Source organism: Aureococcus anophagefferens (assembly GCF_000186865.1).
Source record: "Aureococcus anophagefferens unplaced genomic scaffold AURANscaffold_2, whole genome shotgun sequence".
NCBI lineage: Eukaryota > Pelagophyceae > Pelagomonadales > Pelagomonadaceae > Aureococcus > Aureococcus anophagefferens.
The window spans coordinates 831,939-846,696 of NW_008705562.1; the positions used below are offsets into that span (position 1 = coordinate 831,939).

At 72.0% G+C, this 14,758-nt stretch overlaps 4 protein-coding genes across 4 annotated transcripts; 1 reads left to right on the forward strand and 3 right to left on the reverse strand.

Annotated features, from left to right (window-relative positions):
• Nucleotides 1-2,667: 2,667 nt before the first annotated feature.
• On the reverse strand, nucleotides 2,668-3,060 carry AURANDRAFT_16946 (hypothetical protein; the record flags this gene model as incomplete). The annotated part of the gene is made up of 1 exon (XM_009035207.1): nucleotides 2,668-3,060. A coding segment is annotated over one exon (393 nt), but the record flags the coding sequence as incomplete, so codon positions are not given.
• Nucleotides 3,061-3,414: 354 nt separating this feature from the next.
• On the forward strand, nucleotides 3,415-4,212 carry AURANDRAFT_58621 (hypothetical protein; the record flags this gene model as incomplete). The annotated part of the gene is made up of 1 exon (XM_009034737.1): nucleotides 3,415-4,212. One exon carries the CDS (start codon nucleotides 3,415-3,417, stop codon nucleotides 4,210-4,212), a length of 798 nt encoding a protein of 265 aa, XP_009032985.1.
• A 232-nt stretch (nucleotides 4,213-4,444) lies between these two features.
• Nucleotides 4,445-9,816, reverse strand: AURANDRAFT_52218 (hypothetical protein; the record flags this gene model as incomplete). Its single annotated transcript, XM_009035206.1, has 2 exons — nucleotides 4,445-5,312; nucleotides 7,704-9,816. The coding sequence occupies 2 exons, from the start codon at nucleotides 9,797-9,799 to the stop codon at nucleotides 5,012-5,014; spliced, it is 2,397 nt and encodes a 798-aa protein (XP_009033454.1).
• A 2,412-nt stretch (nucleotides 9,817-12,228) lies between these two features.
• AURANDRAFT_20184 (hypothetical protein) lies at nucleotides 12,229-13,521 on the reverse strand (the record flags this gene model as incomplete). The annotated part of the gene is made up of 1 exon (XM_009035205.1): nucleotides 12,229-13,521. The coding sequence occupies one exon, from the start codon at nucleotides 13,519-13,521 to the stop codon at nucleotides 12,229-12,231; it is 1,293 nt and encodes a 430-aa protein (XP_009033453.1).
• Nucleotides 13,522-14,758: the final 1,237 nt, after the last annotated feature.

The window sequence follows — 14,758 nt, forward strand, 5'->3', positions numbered from 1 at the left end:
GGCGGGCCTCGACGGCCCGACGCGCCAGAAGGTCGAGATGATGCTCCACCGCGGCGACTTCGCGGAGTACCGCGCCGCCGCGTCGGAGGTCGCCGGCGTCAAGGAGCGCGTCGCGGCGCTACGCAGCATCGGCGCCGCCAAGGAGGCCAAGGCGGCCGCGGACCGCGACGCGAAGCGCGCCGCGCTCAAGGCCAAAAAGACGCTCACGCCCGTCGAGGCCGCGGCGGCCGAGCTCGACGTCGACGTCGACATGCTCCACGCCGTCGCGCAGGCCATGTGCATGACCGACGCGCAGGTCGCGGCCGCCGCGGGGAACGACGGCGACGCGAAGGAGAAGCTCCGCGGCGTCCGCGAGGGCCCGGCCTTTGAGCGCGTGCGCGCGGCCGCGGCGCGCCTCGGCCTCGTCGACGAGGCGCGGGCGAAGATCGCCGAGTCCTTCGAGCGCGACGCCGAGGACGCGAACCTCGACGACGGCCAGGTCGAGGCCGCGGCGCGCGCGCTCGCGCTGTCCGACGCGGAGATCGAGGCGCTCGATCCCGAGGCGCGGCGCGCGATCACCGCGCTCCGCGAGGACCCGGCCTTCGCGGGCGTCCGCGCCGTCGTCGCGAAGCGCGCGCCGGGCGCGCTCAAGCAGGCGGCGAAGCACAAGGCGGCGGCGGCGGCGAAGAAGGAGGCGGCGGCGAAGAAGGAGGCGGCGGCGACGAAGGCGGCGCCGCCGCCGCGCGAGACGAAGCCCGCGGCGTCGAAGAAGAAGAAGAAAAAGAAGAAGGCGCCGGCGGCGGAGCCCGGGAAGGTCGACGTCCTCGAGGCGACGGACGACGGCTTCGACATGGACGGCGCCTGGAGCGACGCGCTGGCCGCCGTCGACGACGGCGCCGCGACCGCGGACGGCGGCTGGAGCGATTCCGTGACGGCGGACGACGACGACGACGACGACGGCGGCTGGAGCGACCCCGTGACGTCCGCGGCGGACGACGACGACGACGGCGGCTGGAGCGACCCCGTGACGTCCGCGGCGCCGGACGACGACGACGACCTCCCCGCGGACGACATCGACCTCGAGGAGGAGCCCGTCCTGGACACGCCGGACCACGCCCTGCGTCCGACGGACGGCGGCTACGAGCTCACGGTGCGGCTGCCCGCGGGCGTCCGCGCCGAGGGCATCGAGTGCGACGGCGCGACGGTCCGCGTCGCCGTGCCGGGCCGGGCCGTCCTCGCCGTCGCGCTCCAGGCCCGCGTGGACCCCGCGAAGACCAAGGCGACCTACAAGAAGAAGGCGGGCGTGCTCGTCGTCGCGCTCGCCCGCGCGGACGACCACGGCGCCTTCATGGAGGACCTCGGCCGCGAGGCGGCGAAGCGCGGCTACGTGCCGCCCCTGGCGGGCCTCGAGGAGGTCAGCGAGACGATCAAGGGCGCGTCCCGGTAAAATTTTTGTTAGGTTCGGCGCGGCGGCAGGTCCGGGAGGATGTCGGCGATCGCGTCGACCGCGGCCGCGCCGAGGTCGACGGCCTGCTTCGGCGTGAAGCCGAGCTTCGCGACCGCGCCCGCGTTGTCGTTGCCCTTGTAGGGCATCTCCAGGGTCATGGCGAGGCAGCCGGGGAAGGCCTGGGCGACGGCCGCGGAGCAGATGTTGAGGTTCGCGCCGCCGCGCGGCGGCTCGGGGTAGCCGACGGGGTCCACGGGCCCCGGCGTCTCGAAGTCGGGCGACCGCCGCCGGTAGACGTCGTGGAACTTGGCGTGGAGGGCCCGCATGCGGTCGTCGCAGTTCGGCGCGCCGAGGGGAGTCTTCGAGATGAAGACGTAGGGCTTCTCCTCGTCCTGGTGCACGTCGAGCATGACGTCGGGCCCGCCGAGGCGCCGCATCGCGGCGATGGCCGCGGCCGTCTCCGGCGCGGGCGGCGCGCTCTGGCCGAGGCCCGGCGCGACGCCGTTCAATGCGCCCCAGCACCTATTCAGGTTCGCGCCCGCGGCGTTCACGCGGAGGTAGCCCCGCCGCGAGCCGTCGGGGTTGAGGTTGGGCAGCACGACGACCGTCGCGCGTTCCAGGAGGCCGTGGCCCGCGAGCCGGCGCACGACGCCCTCGGCGAACCAGGACGCGGCGACCTCGCCCGGGTGCTGGCGGTGCTGGACCCAGACGAGGCGCTTCTCCGGCGTCCGCGGGCCCCCGAAGACGAGGCACTCGACGTCGCGCCCGTCGACCGTCGCGCCGATGGCGACGCGCTCCGCGCCGAGCGTCGCCTGCGCCTCGAGGCACAGCGCCCGCGTCCGCTCCAGGGAGTAGGTCGGCCAGTACGCGAACGTCGCCGACGACGTCGCGTTGCCCTCGAGCGTCCAGGACAGCACGCCGTCTTCGAACGTCGTCGCCGCGACCCGGTCCCAGGCCGTGCCTCTCAGCATCGCGACTTTGTACCCGTGCCAGTCGCTGAACGTGGACTCGCCCGCGTCCAAGATGGAAAACGACGCCGTGCCCCCGACGGGCATGCCGCGCGCCTCGAAGCAGAACCACTGCTTGAAATGGCCGCAGGCCTCGAGGCAGAGCTCGGGTTTCAGTCGCAGGTCCGCGTGGTAGGACGAGCCCGCGGACGTCAAGGACACGACGACGATGGCGCCGGCGTCCTCGGGCTCGACGATGCTCGGCTCCTGGGCGAGAAAGCGCGTCGCGGGAACCGGCGCGCCGTCGACGGCGGAGCCGCCGGCCTTCAAAGCGTCGACGGCCGCGTGGAGCTTGTCGTCCTTGACCATCACGTAGTCCGTGTCGTAGGTGCTGTTGACGAAGATGGACACGCCCGCCGCCGCGAGCGTCGCCGACAGGTGGCTCAGCACGCCCACGAGGTGGAACGGCAGCGGACCTTTGACTTTCAGCGCGCGCCAGCCCTCCTCGCGCGTCTCGCCGTCGATGCGCCGCGCGCCGCGCGGCCGGATGATCGACAGCTCGTCGGCCGTGCGCGTGATGGACACGACGGCGTTCGGGTCCGCGCACGCGAAGAGGTCCGCGGGAATGGGCGCCGTCGGTGCGAGGCGCACGACCTCGTAGAACTCGGGCAGCACGAGGAGCGACAGGTCGCTGCCGCGCACGGCGCGCTCGTCGGGCATGGTGTGTTTGTGCTTTTTGCGATGCGCTGCAGCACCCACGGCGCGCGTAGACAAAGCCGACACACTCTGCGATGGGCAGCCTCTAATCGTGGAACGTAATGAGACTGCATCTGAGGTGCACTCGGGTCAATGTTTCCCATTCCACAGCCTGGCCTGCTTGCCAGCGGCCGACACGCGATGCGCGCGCGCTCGCTTGTACACAGCAGCCATGCGACCAGCCAAGCGATGCGCGCGTGCTCGCTCGTACACAGCAGCCATGCGACCAGCCAAGCGATGCGCGCGCGCTCGCTCGTACACAGCAGCCATGCGACCAGCCAATCGATGCGTCGCGCCGGCCAGCGCCGGCACTTTGCCGGCCACAGTAAGTGGGCCAACATTCGCAAGAAAAAGGGCGGCTTGGACGCGGCGCGCGGCGACCTCTTCGCCAAGCTGAGCCGCAACGTCGAGGTGGCGAGCCGCGTGGCGAAGGGCGACCGGTCGAGCATCGGCCTCGCGAGCGCGATCTCGCGCGCCAAGGACCAGCGCCTGCCGAAGAAGACGCTCGAGGCCGCGATCGCGCGCGGCGCCGAGGGCAAGGCCGCCGGCGCCGACGTCGAGCAGCTGACGTACGAGGGCACGCTGCCCGGCGGCGTCGGCGTCGTCGTCGACGCGCTGACGGACAACAAGAACCGCACGGCCAACGACGTGCGGTCCATCTTCAAGAAGCACGGCGGCGCGCTCGGCGCGCGGAACTCCGTCGCCTGGGCCTGGGCGCGCGTCGGCGAGCTCCGCGTCGAGGCCGCCGCGCGCGACGGCGACGGCGCGCCGGCGGCCGCCTTGGACGCGGCGGCCTACGAGGCCCTCTTCGACGCGGCGCTCGAGGCCGGCGCGGACGACGTCGACGACTTTTCGCCGGGCGGCGCCGAGGTCCTCGTGCGGAGCGACCCGGCGTCGGCGGCGGCCGTGCGCGACGCGCTCGCCGCCGCGGGCCTCCACGTCGCGGCGACGGAGCTCGTCTGGCGGCCGGCGACGGACGTCGACGTCGGCGACGCGGACGCCGTCGGCGGCGCGCTCCTCGCGCTCGAGGACCACCCCGACGTCGCCGCGGTCTTCTCCAACGCGAAGTTCCCCGACGCGTAATCTTACTCCTTCCGCTTGGGCTTCTTCTTGTCCCGCTTCTCCTTCGTGAAGCCCGGCGTGCACTGGTTGACGACCTGGGCCTGGCGGTCGTCCTTGCCGGAGCGCGTGTTGCACTGGTAGTTCGTGTCGATGGAGATGATGTAGTGGAGGTAGTAGGTCGGGAGGTAGAGGAAGTCGCCGGGCCGCTGGACGACCTCGTGGGCCTTCATCGTCGGGAACCGCGGGAACTTGTCCCACGAGTCCGGGTTCGACCAGTCGACCTCGGAGTGGCGGCCCGACGGGTGGTTCTTGGCCAGGAGGTACATGTCGCAGGAGTCGTCGGGGTCCACGAGGACGTAGCGGCGCCGCCCGTAGAACTGGCCGACCATGTTGCGGCTGCCGTCCCAGTGCGCCTCGGCGATGACGCCCGTCATGCCGAAGCGGCAGTGGATGCCCCGCTGCTGCTTGGGCTCCTTGAAGAAGATGTTGGGCTTGGGCTGGAAGAACGTGAGCTCCTTGAAGAGCCATCCCGAGCCCGCGTCGGACGCGGACGTCGCGGAGAACCGGAAGTAAAAACGGCTGTCGGGTTCCAATATGGACTTGTTCTTCGCCGCCTCGACCTTGCCGAGCCAGTCGTCCCAGGAGAGCTTGACGTTCTTGATCGGCGGGTTCTTCGCCGCGCGCCCGTTCGTGTACATGAAGTGGTTCGCGCCGTGGTTCACCTCGCCGCCGGGGTTCGACGCCTCGCACTTGTACTTCGTCGACGCGCCGAGCTTGCGCCGCATGTAGGCCGGGTCGGCCCACTTGCGCGCGATCTCGTTCATGGCGGGCACGTTGTAGAGCTGGAAGGGCACCTCGGCGTCGCGGTACCGAATCGCCTGCGCGAGCTCCGTGGCGTAGTCGAAGCGGCAGACGGACTGGTACATCTGGTCGGGCACGACCATGTCGTCGGGGTTCCAGTTGGCGACGATGTCCTTGATGGCCCACTTCGTCGGGTAGCCGTCGGGCGGCGCGCCGCTGCAGTCGACGGCCGCGCCCTCGGGCACGGCCGCGGGGATCTTGCCCCACGTGCTCGGGTCCAGCGGCTCGTTGAGCGCGGCCTCCTCGAGCGCGACCTGGACCTCGCGCTCCGGGTCGTGCTTCTGCGACGCGCCCTTGCGCAGATTCCGCGCCGGCGACCCGGCGGGGGCGCCGCCGCCGGCGGGCGCCTCGTAGCTGCCCGTGTTCAGGTAGCCGATGAGGAACCCGCTCACGAGCAGGCCCAGGACGACGACGTAATAACAGCCCGCGCCGCCGGAGGACTCCGGGCCGCGTCGCCGAGCCATGGCGGCGCGGCGAGCGACGCGATGCGCCGCGGCGGCGCGCGGCTAGCGACGAGAAGGCTCCCGAAGCCGCCGCGTCTACGGCGGCGCGACGCGCTCGCGAAGCCGGCAGCTATCGTCGCGTCGACGACGCCTCTGTCGAGCGGATTCCGGGCTAAAGATGAAGCGCTGCACGGCAACCTCCATGGCATGGTGCCTCCATGAGCGTTCCATGGCCACAGCCAACTTACGTCGCCCCGTCGCAGAAGAGGCCGAGGAGCGCGTCGACGGCGAGCTGCGTGACCGTGCCGCCGAAGTGCATGCCGTCGTACGTCGCGTCCCAGCGGCTCGCGGAGAACGGCGCGACGTCGAGCACGGACACGTCGAGGTCCGCGAACTCGGCGGCGACGGTCCGCATGACGGTCGCGAAGGCCGCGAGCTGGTCCGGGTGCATGCCCGGGTTCCGCAGGCCGAGGAGCGACGGCGCGCCGAGCAGGACGACGCGGAGCGTCGCGTTCTCGTGGTTCGCGAACGCGCCGAGCCGCGCGAGCGCGGTCCGCGTCCAGTTGCCGAAGCGGCCGTTGAGGGCGCTGCCGGGCATGTGGAGGAGGCCCCAGTTGGCGACGACGACCATCTCGCCGCCCGGCGCGCCGCCGAAGAGGCCGTCGACGTCGAGGCCCGCGACCTTCCGGGGCCTCTTCGGCGCGAAGCCGCAGCAGAGCGCGTCGTCGCCGATGAGCCCCAGGCGCCAGAGGTTGTCGATGCCCCAGATCTGCTCGTAGTGGAGCCGCGTCTCGTGGCTCGTCGCCGTCGCCGCGTCCCGGGCCGCGGCCGCGGCGTCCGCGTCCGCGCCGCCGAAGCGCACGGCCTTGATCGCGCCGACGTCGATTTTCACCTCGAGGCGCGCGGCGACGGCCTCGTAGAGGTCGCGGACGATGGAGTCGCCGAGGAACGCGAGCACGCGCGCGCCGCGGCGCCGGAGGCACGCGAACGCCTCGTCGGCGGAGAAGTGGTGGTAGGAGCAGCCGTCGCGGGAAAAGTCCCAGGGGACGCGGTCCGCCTTGCCCGCCGTGAGCAGCGCGGCGTCGCGCGCCGACGCGGCCCGGATCCAGTGGCCCGCGCCGCCGCCGCGGCACGCCGCCGTCGCCGGCGGCGGCGCCGCGGCGGCCGCGGCCGCCGCGAAGGTCAGGGGCGCGAGGGGCACGAGGGCCAGGGCGTCGCAGTCGTCCCGGAAGCGCTTGTCCGCGCAGGGCCGGCCGCCGGGGCAGCGGTTCTCGACGGCGCCGAGGAAGACGGGCCGCCCGCGTTCGGGGAACGCGTCGACCGGCCGCGCGGCGCGGTCCTGGTAGTAGAAGTGGAACGTCGCCCGGGCGGCGTAGGCGCCGGGCACCGGCGGCACCCAGGTCACGCGGATCGTGTCGTCGTCGACGCGCTCCGACGCCGCGGCGTCGAGCGCCGCGCCCGACACCGCGAGCGCGACGCGGACGCCGCCGAGGCGCCCGGTTTTCGCGCAGTCGACGACGTCGAAGCCGCAGGGCTTTGCGGCGTCGCGCGCGGCGCAGGCCGCCGTGACGTTCGTCGCGCGCGCGACGACGCCGAGCGACCGCTCGAGCATGGGCCAGCCGCGGCACCGGTCCGCCGCCCACTGCGTCGTCGGCGCCGCGAGCTTCGCTTGGACGCCGCAGGCGTCGAGCGCCGCGTCGGCGACGCCGCAGGCGCCGCCGGCGGCCGCCGCGCGGTCCGCGTTCCAGCTCGAGCACCGCTGGGGCGACGACGCGTTCCTCGGCGGACGACGCGACGTCCGGGGCTGCGTGATCCCGGGCTGCTTCTTCTTCGGCGCGCGCCGCTTGGGGCGCCGCCGCGAGAACACGCCGGTCCGGCAGCCCAAGGCCAGCAGCGCCGCGACGACGACACAGGTCCGCCGCGCCGTCATCGTCTCGGTGTTACATCACCATCGTCGTCGCGCAAATCCACATCAAGGTGAAGGGAAAGCACTGCCAGGCTTGGCGTGAACAGGATCGGGCGTTACTCGACGAGGGGGTGTTGATTGTTTCTCTGCGGGTCGCGGGCGGGCGGGCCGCGCGCGAGCCGGCCGAACCCTAGGCGACGGCGGCCGCGGGCTTCGCCGGCACGGGCGCGCCCGCGGCGACGGAGATCGTCGTCTTCGGCGGCTCGACGGCGACGGGCGGCTCGGGCTCCGACGTCTGCGACGCGACGAGGTCCTGGAGGTCCTTGCCCGTGAGCGTCTCGCGGTCGATGAGCGTCGTCGCGACGGCGTCGAGGAGCGCGCGGTTGTCGACGAGGAGCTTCGTCGCGCGACCGTACGAATCCGTGAGCAGTTTCTGGACCTCGCGGTCGATGGCCGCGCGCGTCTCCGGCGCCGGCGCGTCGTCGGCGTTCCACTTGCCGCTGTGGTAGACGACGCCGACCTCGTCGGAGAAGCCCCACTTCGTGACCATGTTCCGCGCGAGGCGCGTCGCCTGGTAGATGTCGGACGACGCGCCCGACGACACGCCGTCGGCGCCGTAGATGAGCTCCTCGGCGACGCGGCCGCCCATGCACACGTCCATGCGCGCGAGCATCTGCTTGCGGGAGATGGACGTCTGGTCGCCCTCGGGCAGCTGCTGGACCATGCCGAGCGCCTGGCCCCGGGGCATGATCGTCGCCTTGTGCACCGGGTCCGCGCCGGACGTGAGCATGGCGACGAGCGCGTGGCCGCCCTCGTGGTAGGCCGTCATCTTCATGGTCTCCTTCGTGAGCACGGCGGACCGGCGCTCCGCGCCCATGAGGATCTTGTCCTTGGCGTAGTCGAGCGCCTTGGTGGTGACGGCGTCGAGCCCGTCGAGCGCGGCCTTCAACGCCGCTTGATTGACGAGGTTCGACAGGTCCGCGCCGGACATGCCCGGCGTGCCCCGGGCCAGCGCGTCGATGTCCGCGTCGGCGTCGAGGGGGATCTTGCCGCTGTGCAATTTCAGGATCTGCTTCCGGCCCTCGACGTCCGGCAAAGGCACGGACACGTGGCGGTCGAAGCGGCCCGGCCGCAGCAGCGCCGGGTCCAGGGAGTCGGCGATGTTCGTGGCACCGATCACGATCACCCCGTGGTTCTGCTCGAAGCCGTCCATCTCCACGAGGAGCTGGTTCAGCGTCATCTTCATCGCCTGCTGCTCCTTCAAATGGCGCGACGCGCCGATCGCGTCGATCTCGTCGATGAAGATGATGCAGGGGCTCCGCTTCTTCGCCGCCTCGAACAGGTCGCGCACGCGCCGCGCGCCGACGCCCACGTACATCTCCTCGAACTCGGAGCCGGACGCGTAGAAGAACGGCACGCCCGCCTCGCCCGCGATCGCGCGCGCGAGCAGCGTCTTGCCCGTGCCCGGCGGCCCCATGAGGAGGCAGCCCTTGGGCAGCTTGCCGCCGAGGCGCGTGAAGCGCGTCGGGTCGCTCAGGAACATGACGATCTCCTCGAGCTCCTGCTTGGCCTCGTCGACGCCCATGACGTCCGAGAATCGCTTGTCGCTGTTCTCGGCCGTGTGCACGGCCGTCGACGCCGCGCCGAGGCGGCTCGACATGCCCCGGTCGTCCATGAGCGCGCCGAAGGCGCTCAACGCGATGAAGGCCACGGCGAGCACGCGCAGCGTGCGCCAGAGCTGCTGGCGCCAGCCCGCCTGCACGACGGCGACCTGGACGGGGTTCGCGGCCGTGCCCGCGGCGCCCAGGGCCGCGGCGGCGCCGACGGGCGGCACGAAGGACGTCGACGCGCCGGCGAAGGCGCCGGCGGCGGCCGCGGGCGGCGCCGCCGACGCCGCGCCCGCGGCCTCGGCGGCCGCGCCCGCCTTGGCCGCCGTCGCCGCCGCCGCCGACGCGGCCGCGAGCCGCGCCTTGACGTCCGCCAGGGGCGCCGTGTCCATCTGGCCCGTGGCGACGAGGGCCTTGAGGTACTCGCGCGTCAACGGCTCGAGGAGCGCCTCGTGCTGCGCGGGCGACAGCGCCTCGATGCGCCGGAGCGCCGCCTCGGGATGTTCCGCCGCGAGCGCGCGCACGAAGGTCATCTGCGCCGCGCCGTCCTCCGGCGCGTCGTTCGCGGCGCGCTCGAGCTTCTTGAGCTGGCGGTTCCGCAGGAAGCTCCAGATGCCCCGCCGTCTCTCGTCGATCGCGGACCGCGGGAGCGCCAGGGCGTGTTTTTGGGTGAGGGTGACGAGCGGCCGCCGGCTCCGGCTCCCGATGGCGAGGTTCATGGCCGGGGCGGGCCGTCGGAGCGCCGGACCGGCGCCCCGGGCGGCGACGCCGCGGAGCGCGGAGAGCGCCATCGTCGTCTGACGGCGTCGGCCTCTGTTCCCGTGGCCGGCCTTCAGCGTGGCGGCGGCGCGGCGCCGTCGGCTTCTGCCACTCCAACACCGCCCGACGCCTCGGCACACCGCTCGCGCGAAAACTCGCTCCGAAACCCAAAACCACCCAAACGACCATGACGGCGAACCCGCTCGCCGCCACGCGCGTGCCCGACCAAGGCCCGGCCTACGTCGCCATCATTCCCATGGCGAGCGCCGTGCCCGGCTCCCAGTGGACCATCGCCTCCGGCTACGGCGCGGCGGAGGACGCGCAGGTGCACACGCTGTCGGAGATCGTGCTGAAGCTCGCGGCGACGAACTTCATCGTGAACTCGCTCATCAGGACGATCGTGCTCGTCGTGAATTTGGCGCGGGGCGCGCCGAACACGGGCCTCACGGTCTTCCTCTGGCTCTTCTGGGTGTCCTGGGCCTGCTACGTCTACTGGCTCGGCATCCAGGGCGTGAAGACGCGCAACGCGCCCTGCTGCGGCGACGCGTGCTGCTGCGCGAACAGCGGCTGCGGTTCGCTGACGGCGTTCTTCGGCATCTACGTCTTCTTCGCGTCCCTGCACGGCATCGCGCTGCTCATCGACCTCGTGACGCTCAACGTCGTCGGGATTTTTGTGAGTCTCTTCTTCGTGGCGCTCACGGGCGCGACGGCCGAGTACGCGCGGCGTTTGCTCGACCGCCTCGCGAGCCTCCCGCGGCGCGGCGGCGACGTCGAGGCGGGGCCGCCCCTGCCCGTGGCCGCGGCGCACGAGGTCCAGGTCGGATCGGTGGCGCCCCCGCCCGTCATCGTCAGCGCCATGCCCGTCGGCGCGGCCGCGGCGATGCCCGTGTCCACGGCGACCGCGACGCCGCCCCCGGCCAAGGGCGACGACCTCGGCAACACGGCGACGGTGTAAGGCGCCTCGTTTTTAGCGAGGTGCTGCGGTACGGGGGTCGATCTTGCCAGTGGGGGGCTAGAGTCCGGGCGCAGCTGGCGCAGCTGCAGCGCTGCAACATCGGTGCATCGCAGCTTCATCTTCACCCCGCGATGAGGTGGACCATAGGCGCTCGGCCGATGCCGATGATGAGGCGGACCTCTCGAGCTCGGCCGATGCGCGTCGCCGCCGCAGCGCTCCTGCTCCTCGCACCCGGATCAACGGCCTTTCTCACGCCCTCGTCGACGCGCCGCACGACGACGCTCCACGCCGGCCTCGTCGCGCCGTCGGAGCTGCCGGAGGAGCGCGTCTTCGCCCTCCTCGACGCCGCCGACGCGTCGCGGTCGACGGCCGACGCGGCGCTCGAGTCGCTCAAGGCGCGGGGCGCCGCGCCGCGCTTCAAATCCGCGGAGCTCCAGCCCGCCTACGCCGTGTCGCTCGCGCAGCTGCGGACGACGACGCGCTGCGACGGCGAGCTCGCGGACGCCGTCGGCGCGCTCGGCGGCCAGTCGGTGGAGAAGCTCGCCGTGCTCTTCGCGGGCGTCTTCCTGAGTTCGATCCTCTCCGCCGTGGCGTCCATGCAGTTCCTCACGTTCCTGCCGGAGATCCTGCGGTTCACCGTCGTGCAACTCTTCTGCTTCGCGCCGTACGGCTACCTCACGCTGGGCCTCACCCTGCCCGAGGAGCTCCAGCGCTTCGCGACGCGGCTCTACGTGTCGCTCTTCCCGGCGTACCGCGCGCGGCTCATCCGCCACGAGGCGGGCCACCTCGTCGTCGGCCACGCGCTCGGGCTGCCCGTGAAGAAGGTCGAGGCGAACGCCGCGGCGGCGGCCGTGAGCTTCCACGATTTGCGGGTTGAGGACGCGAGGGCGCTGCGGCTCCCCGACGACGCCGCCGCGCGGCGGCCGCCGCGCTTCGGCCCCGCGGAGTCGGCGGACGCGCTGGCCATCGTGAGCCTCTCCGGCATCATGGCGGAGATCGACGAGTACGGCGACTCCGAGGGCGGCGCGGCGGACCTCGCGCAGCTCCAGGCCATCTTCGACGGCTACCGCTTCTCCGAGGACGCGGCCGTCGGCACGACGCGGTGGGCCGCGCTCCAGGCGCACCTCATCCTCAAGCGCGAGGCGACGGCGGTCGAGGCCGTCGTCGCCTATCTGAAGGACTGCGACGACAAGGCGGCGGACCCCGTGCTCTCGGAGTGCGTGCGAGCTTTGGAGGGCGCGCCGACGGACGCGCGCGAGGCCGGGCCCATGCGCCGCGCGAACCGCGTCGAGCCCGCGCTCTTCGAGCGGCTCCTCGTGAAGCCGCCGCGCGGGAACCAGGACGCGCCCGTGGAGTACGACCGGAGCGAGGCGTGGACCGTGCCCTGGGAGGAGGACGACGTCCTGTCCCTCGCGCTCGTCGTCACGGGCGCCTTCCTCTGGTACGCGCTCGCCCACGGCATTTAAACTTGGGATCTCCAACGGGGGCGGCGGCCGCGCGCGCCCCCTAGTAGACGCCCGGGATGATCTTGTACTTGACGATGTCCATGTACTGCTCGTAGTACTGGCCGTACTTCTTGAGGCACTTCTCCTCGTCGCGGATGGCGCGGTGGATGAGGAGGATCGTGAGGAAGACGGCGTAGAAGAGCGGCAGCGGCCCGTTGACCGCCGGGTTCGCGAGGAGCCCCCAGGACCACGCGGCCGTGAGCTCGAACGAGTACTGGAGGTGGCGCGCCTGGCCCCACCAGCCCGAGGCGAGCAAGAGCGAGTCGTGCTCCTGGAGGACGCCCGTCGCCTTGTCCACCGTGACGTACTTGGCCTCGATGTAGACGGGCTTCCTCCCCCAGACGAGGCAGTCGCCCTTCTTCTCGCGGAACGTCATGCGCTGGTTGTCCGCCCAGTAGTTCAACCCCACGCCGGCGATGCCCACGCCGAAGATGGCCAGCGCCGCGGGCCAGGAGAGCTGGGACGGCGACGTCACGCAGATGCGCGAGTGCAGCGTGTAGACGGTGGGCACCCAGACGATGCACCCCCACGTCTCGTAGAAGCCCGCGCGGTCCACGATGATGTCGATGGACCGCATGTAGCCGATCTCCCAGACGAAGAACTTGACCAGGTAGACGTACTGGGACACGGCCGCGAGGAAGAGGCCCGGGTCGAGCTTCCCGTGGATAGTATAGGACCGGTACGCGTAGCACGCGCCCGCGAGCTGCCAGAAGGTCATGGAGAAGCGGCAGTTGACGAACTTCTTCACGTCGACGCCGCAGATGCGCGGGTAGAGCTCCATGCCCCAGTAGTAGTCGAAGACGAAGCCGCCGCCCGACGTGCCGCTGTCTTTCGTGCACGGGGAGTGCAATCCTTTAAAGTAGAGGAAGACGCAGAAGACGAGGCCGAAGGCGTTGAGCGCGCCGACGGTGGGGCCGAAGACGTCGAAGAGGACCCCAAAGTCGTACCAGCCCAGGTAGGCGCCGCCGGCGTAGAGGCCGCTGAACAGCGCGCAGTGCGCGACTCCGTTGTCGACGTACTCGGGGAGGTGGCCCGTCGCCGTGAGCGGGCCGCACTTCGTCTCGCCGGGCCACCAGTAGATGAGGAGCGCGAGCGTGTTGAAGACGGCGAGGAACGTCCAGGCCTCCGTCGTGCCGACGCCGATGAACGCGAAGCTGTCGCCTAAGAGGCCGCCGACGCCGTGGTCGACGGCGTACGCGTAGAGCCCGCCGAGGGTCGGCGCGCTCACGGCGTCGCTGTTCGTCGCGAAGGCGAGGACCGCGCAGAGCACGGGGCAGGGCAGCAGCAGGCACATGGGCAGGAAGTAGCAGTGCAGCGCGAGCTGCGCCGCCGTCATGTCGTAGGGGCTGATCTCCGCCGGCAGCTCGTCGGCCTTGGACGCCTTCCGCGGCGCCTTCTTCTTCGCCGCCGGCTTCGGCGGGTTCGCGACCTCCGCGTCGCGGCCATTCGGGCGCGCCGCCTTTCTAGCGCTGCGCGTTTCCACCATCGTGTCGCGATCAACGACTGCCACCTACGCGCGGCGTCCACAGCTTTGATTGGGTAGCCGTCGGCGAGCGATGGACGCGTCCGCGGCCTCCGCGCGGACGACATCCGGTCGACGCGTGCACCACAGAGCACGGAACTCACGCCGACTGCGCGTGCTCGCTTCTCGAAGGGCCCGGTCGACGCACCAGGCTTGGCTCGGACTTTTACGCCGACCGCGCGTGCTTCGCTGCGCGCATGGCCTTGAGCGCGGCGCGCAGCTCGGCGGGCGATTTCGCGCCGCCCCGGCCGCGAGCGCCTGGGAGGTGGTACGGCACGCCGCGCGCGAGGTGCGCCGGCCGGATCGCGCGGACGCGGCGGTCGTACTTCGGCGGCGCGTGGACAACGCCGCACGCGGGGCCCTTCACCTTCGACGGGCAGATGTCGGAAACGTTCGCCGGCGGCGCCGCGAGGTCGCGGTGCGAAAACTGGCGCCGGCAGTTCCAGTGCTCGGAGATGCGGACCACGTGTCGCGCGAGCGCGACTTCCGCGAAGACGTTGACGAGGCCCGCCCTCGGGATCATCGACGCGTGCTGCTCGGCGGCGGAGATGATGCGCTCGTAGGCGTCGAGCGCGCAGTATTGCTCCGCGTCGACGAACAAGACGCCCGCGTTGAACTGGTGCCGCGCCGCGTCGAAGCCCCAGACGTCTTCCAGCTGCTTCCGCGCCGCGGGGTCCAGGCGGGTCCACTGGTTCGACGCGGCGGCCGACTCGCGCGCCGACCGCCGCGCGACGACGACGGGCGCGAGCTTCGTCTTCGACGACAGGACCCGCGCGAGCGGCCGGCTCACGCACGTGTCGACGTCCAGATAGACGAAGCGCTTGACGCCGATCGTCAGGAGGTACGTGTCCGCGATCCACCGGAAGGTGGACCCGAGCGCCGCCTGCCGCCGCTCGAGGCCCAGGGCGTTCCCCTGGCCCCGCGCGGCCGCGAGGAAGCGGTCGAGCCGCGCGTCGTCGATCGCGCGGCTCACGTTCAACAGCACGAAGTCGCCGCCGCGCGCGAGCGG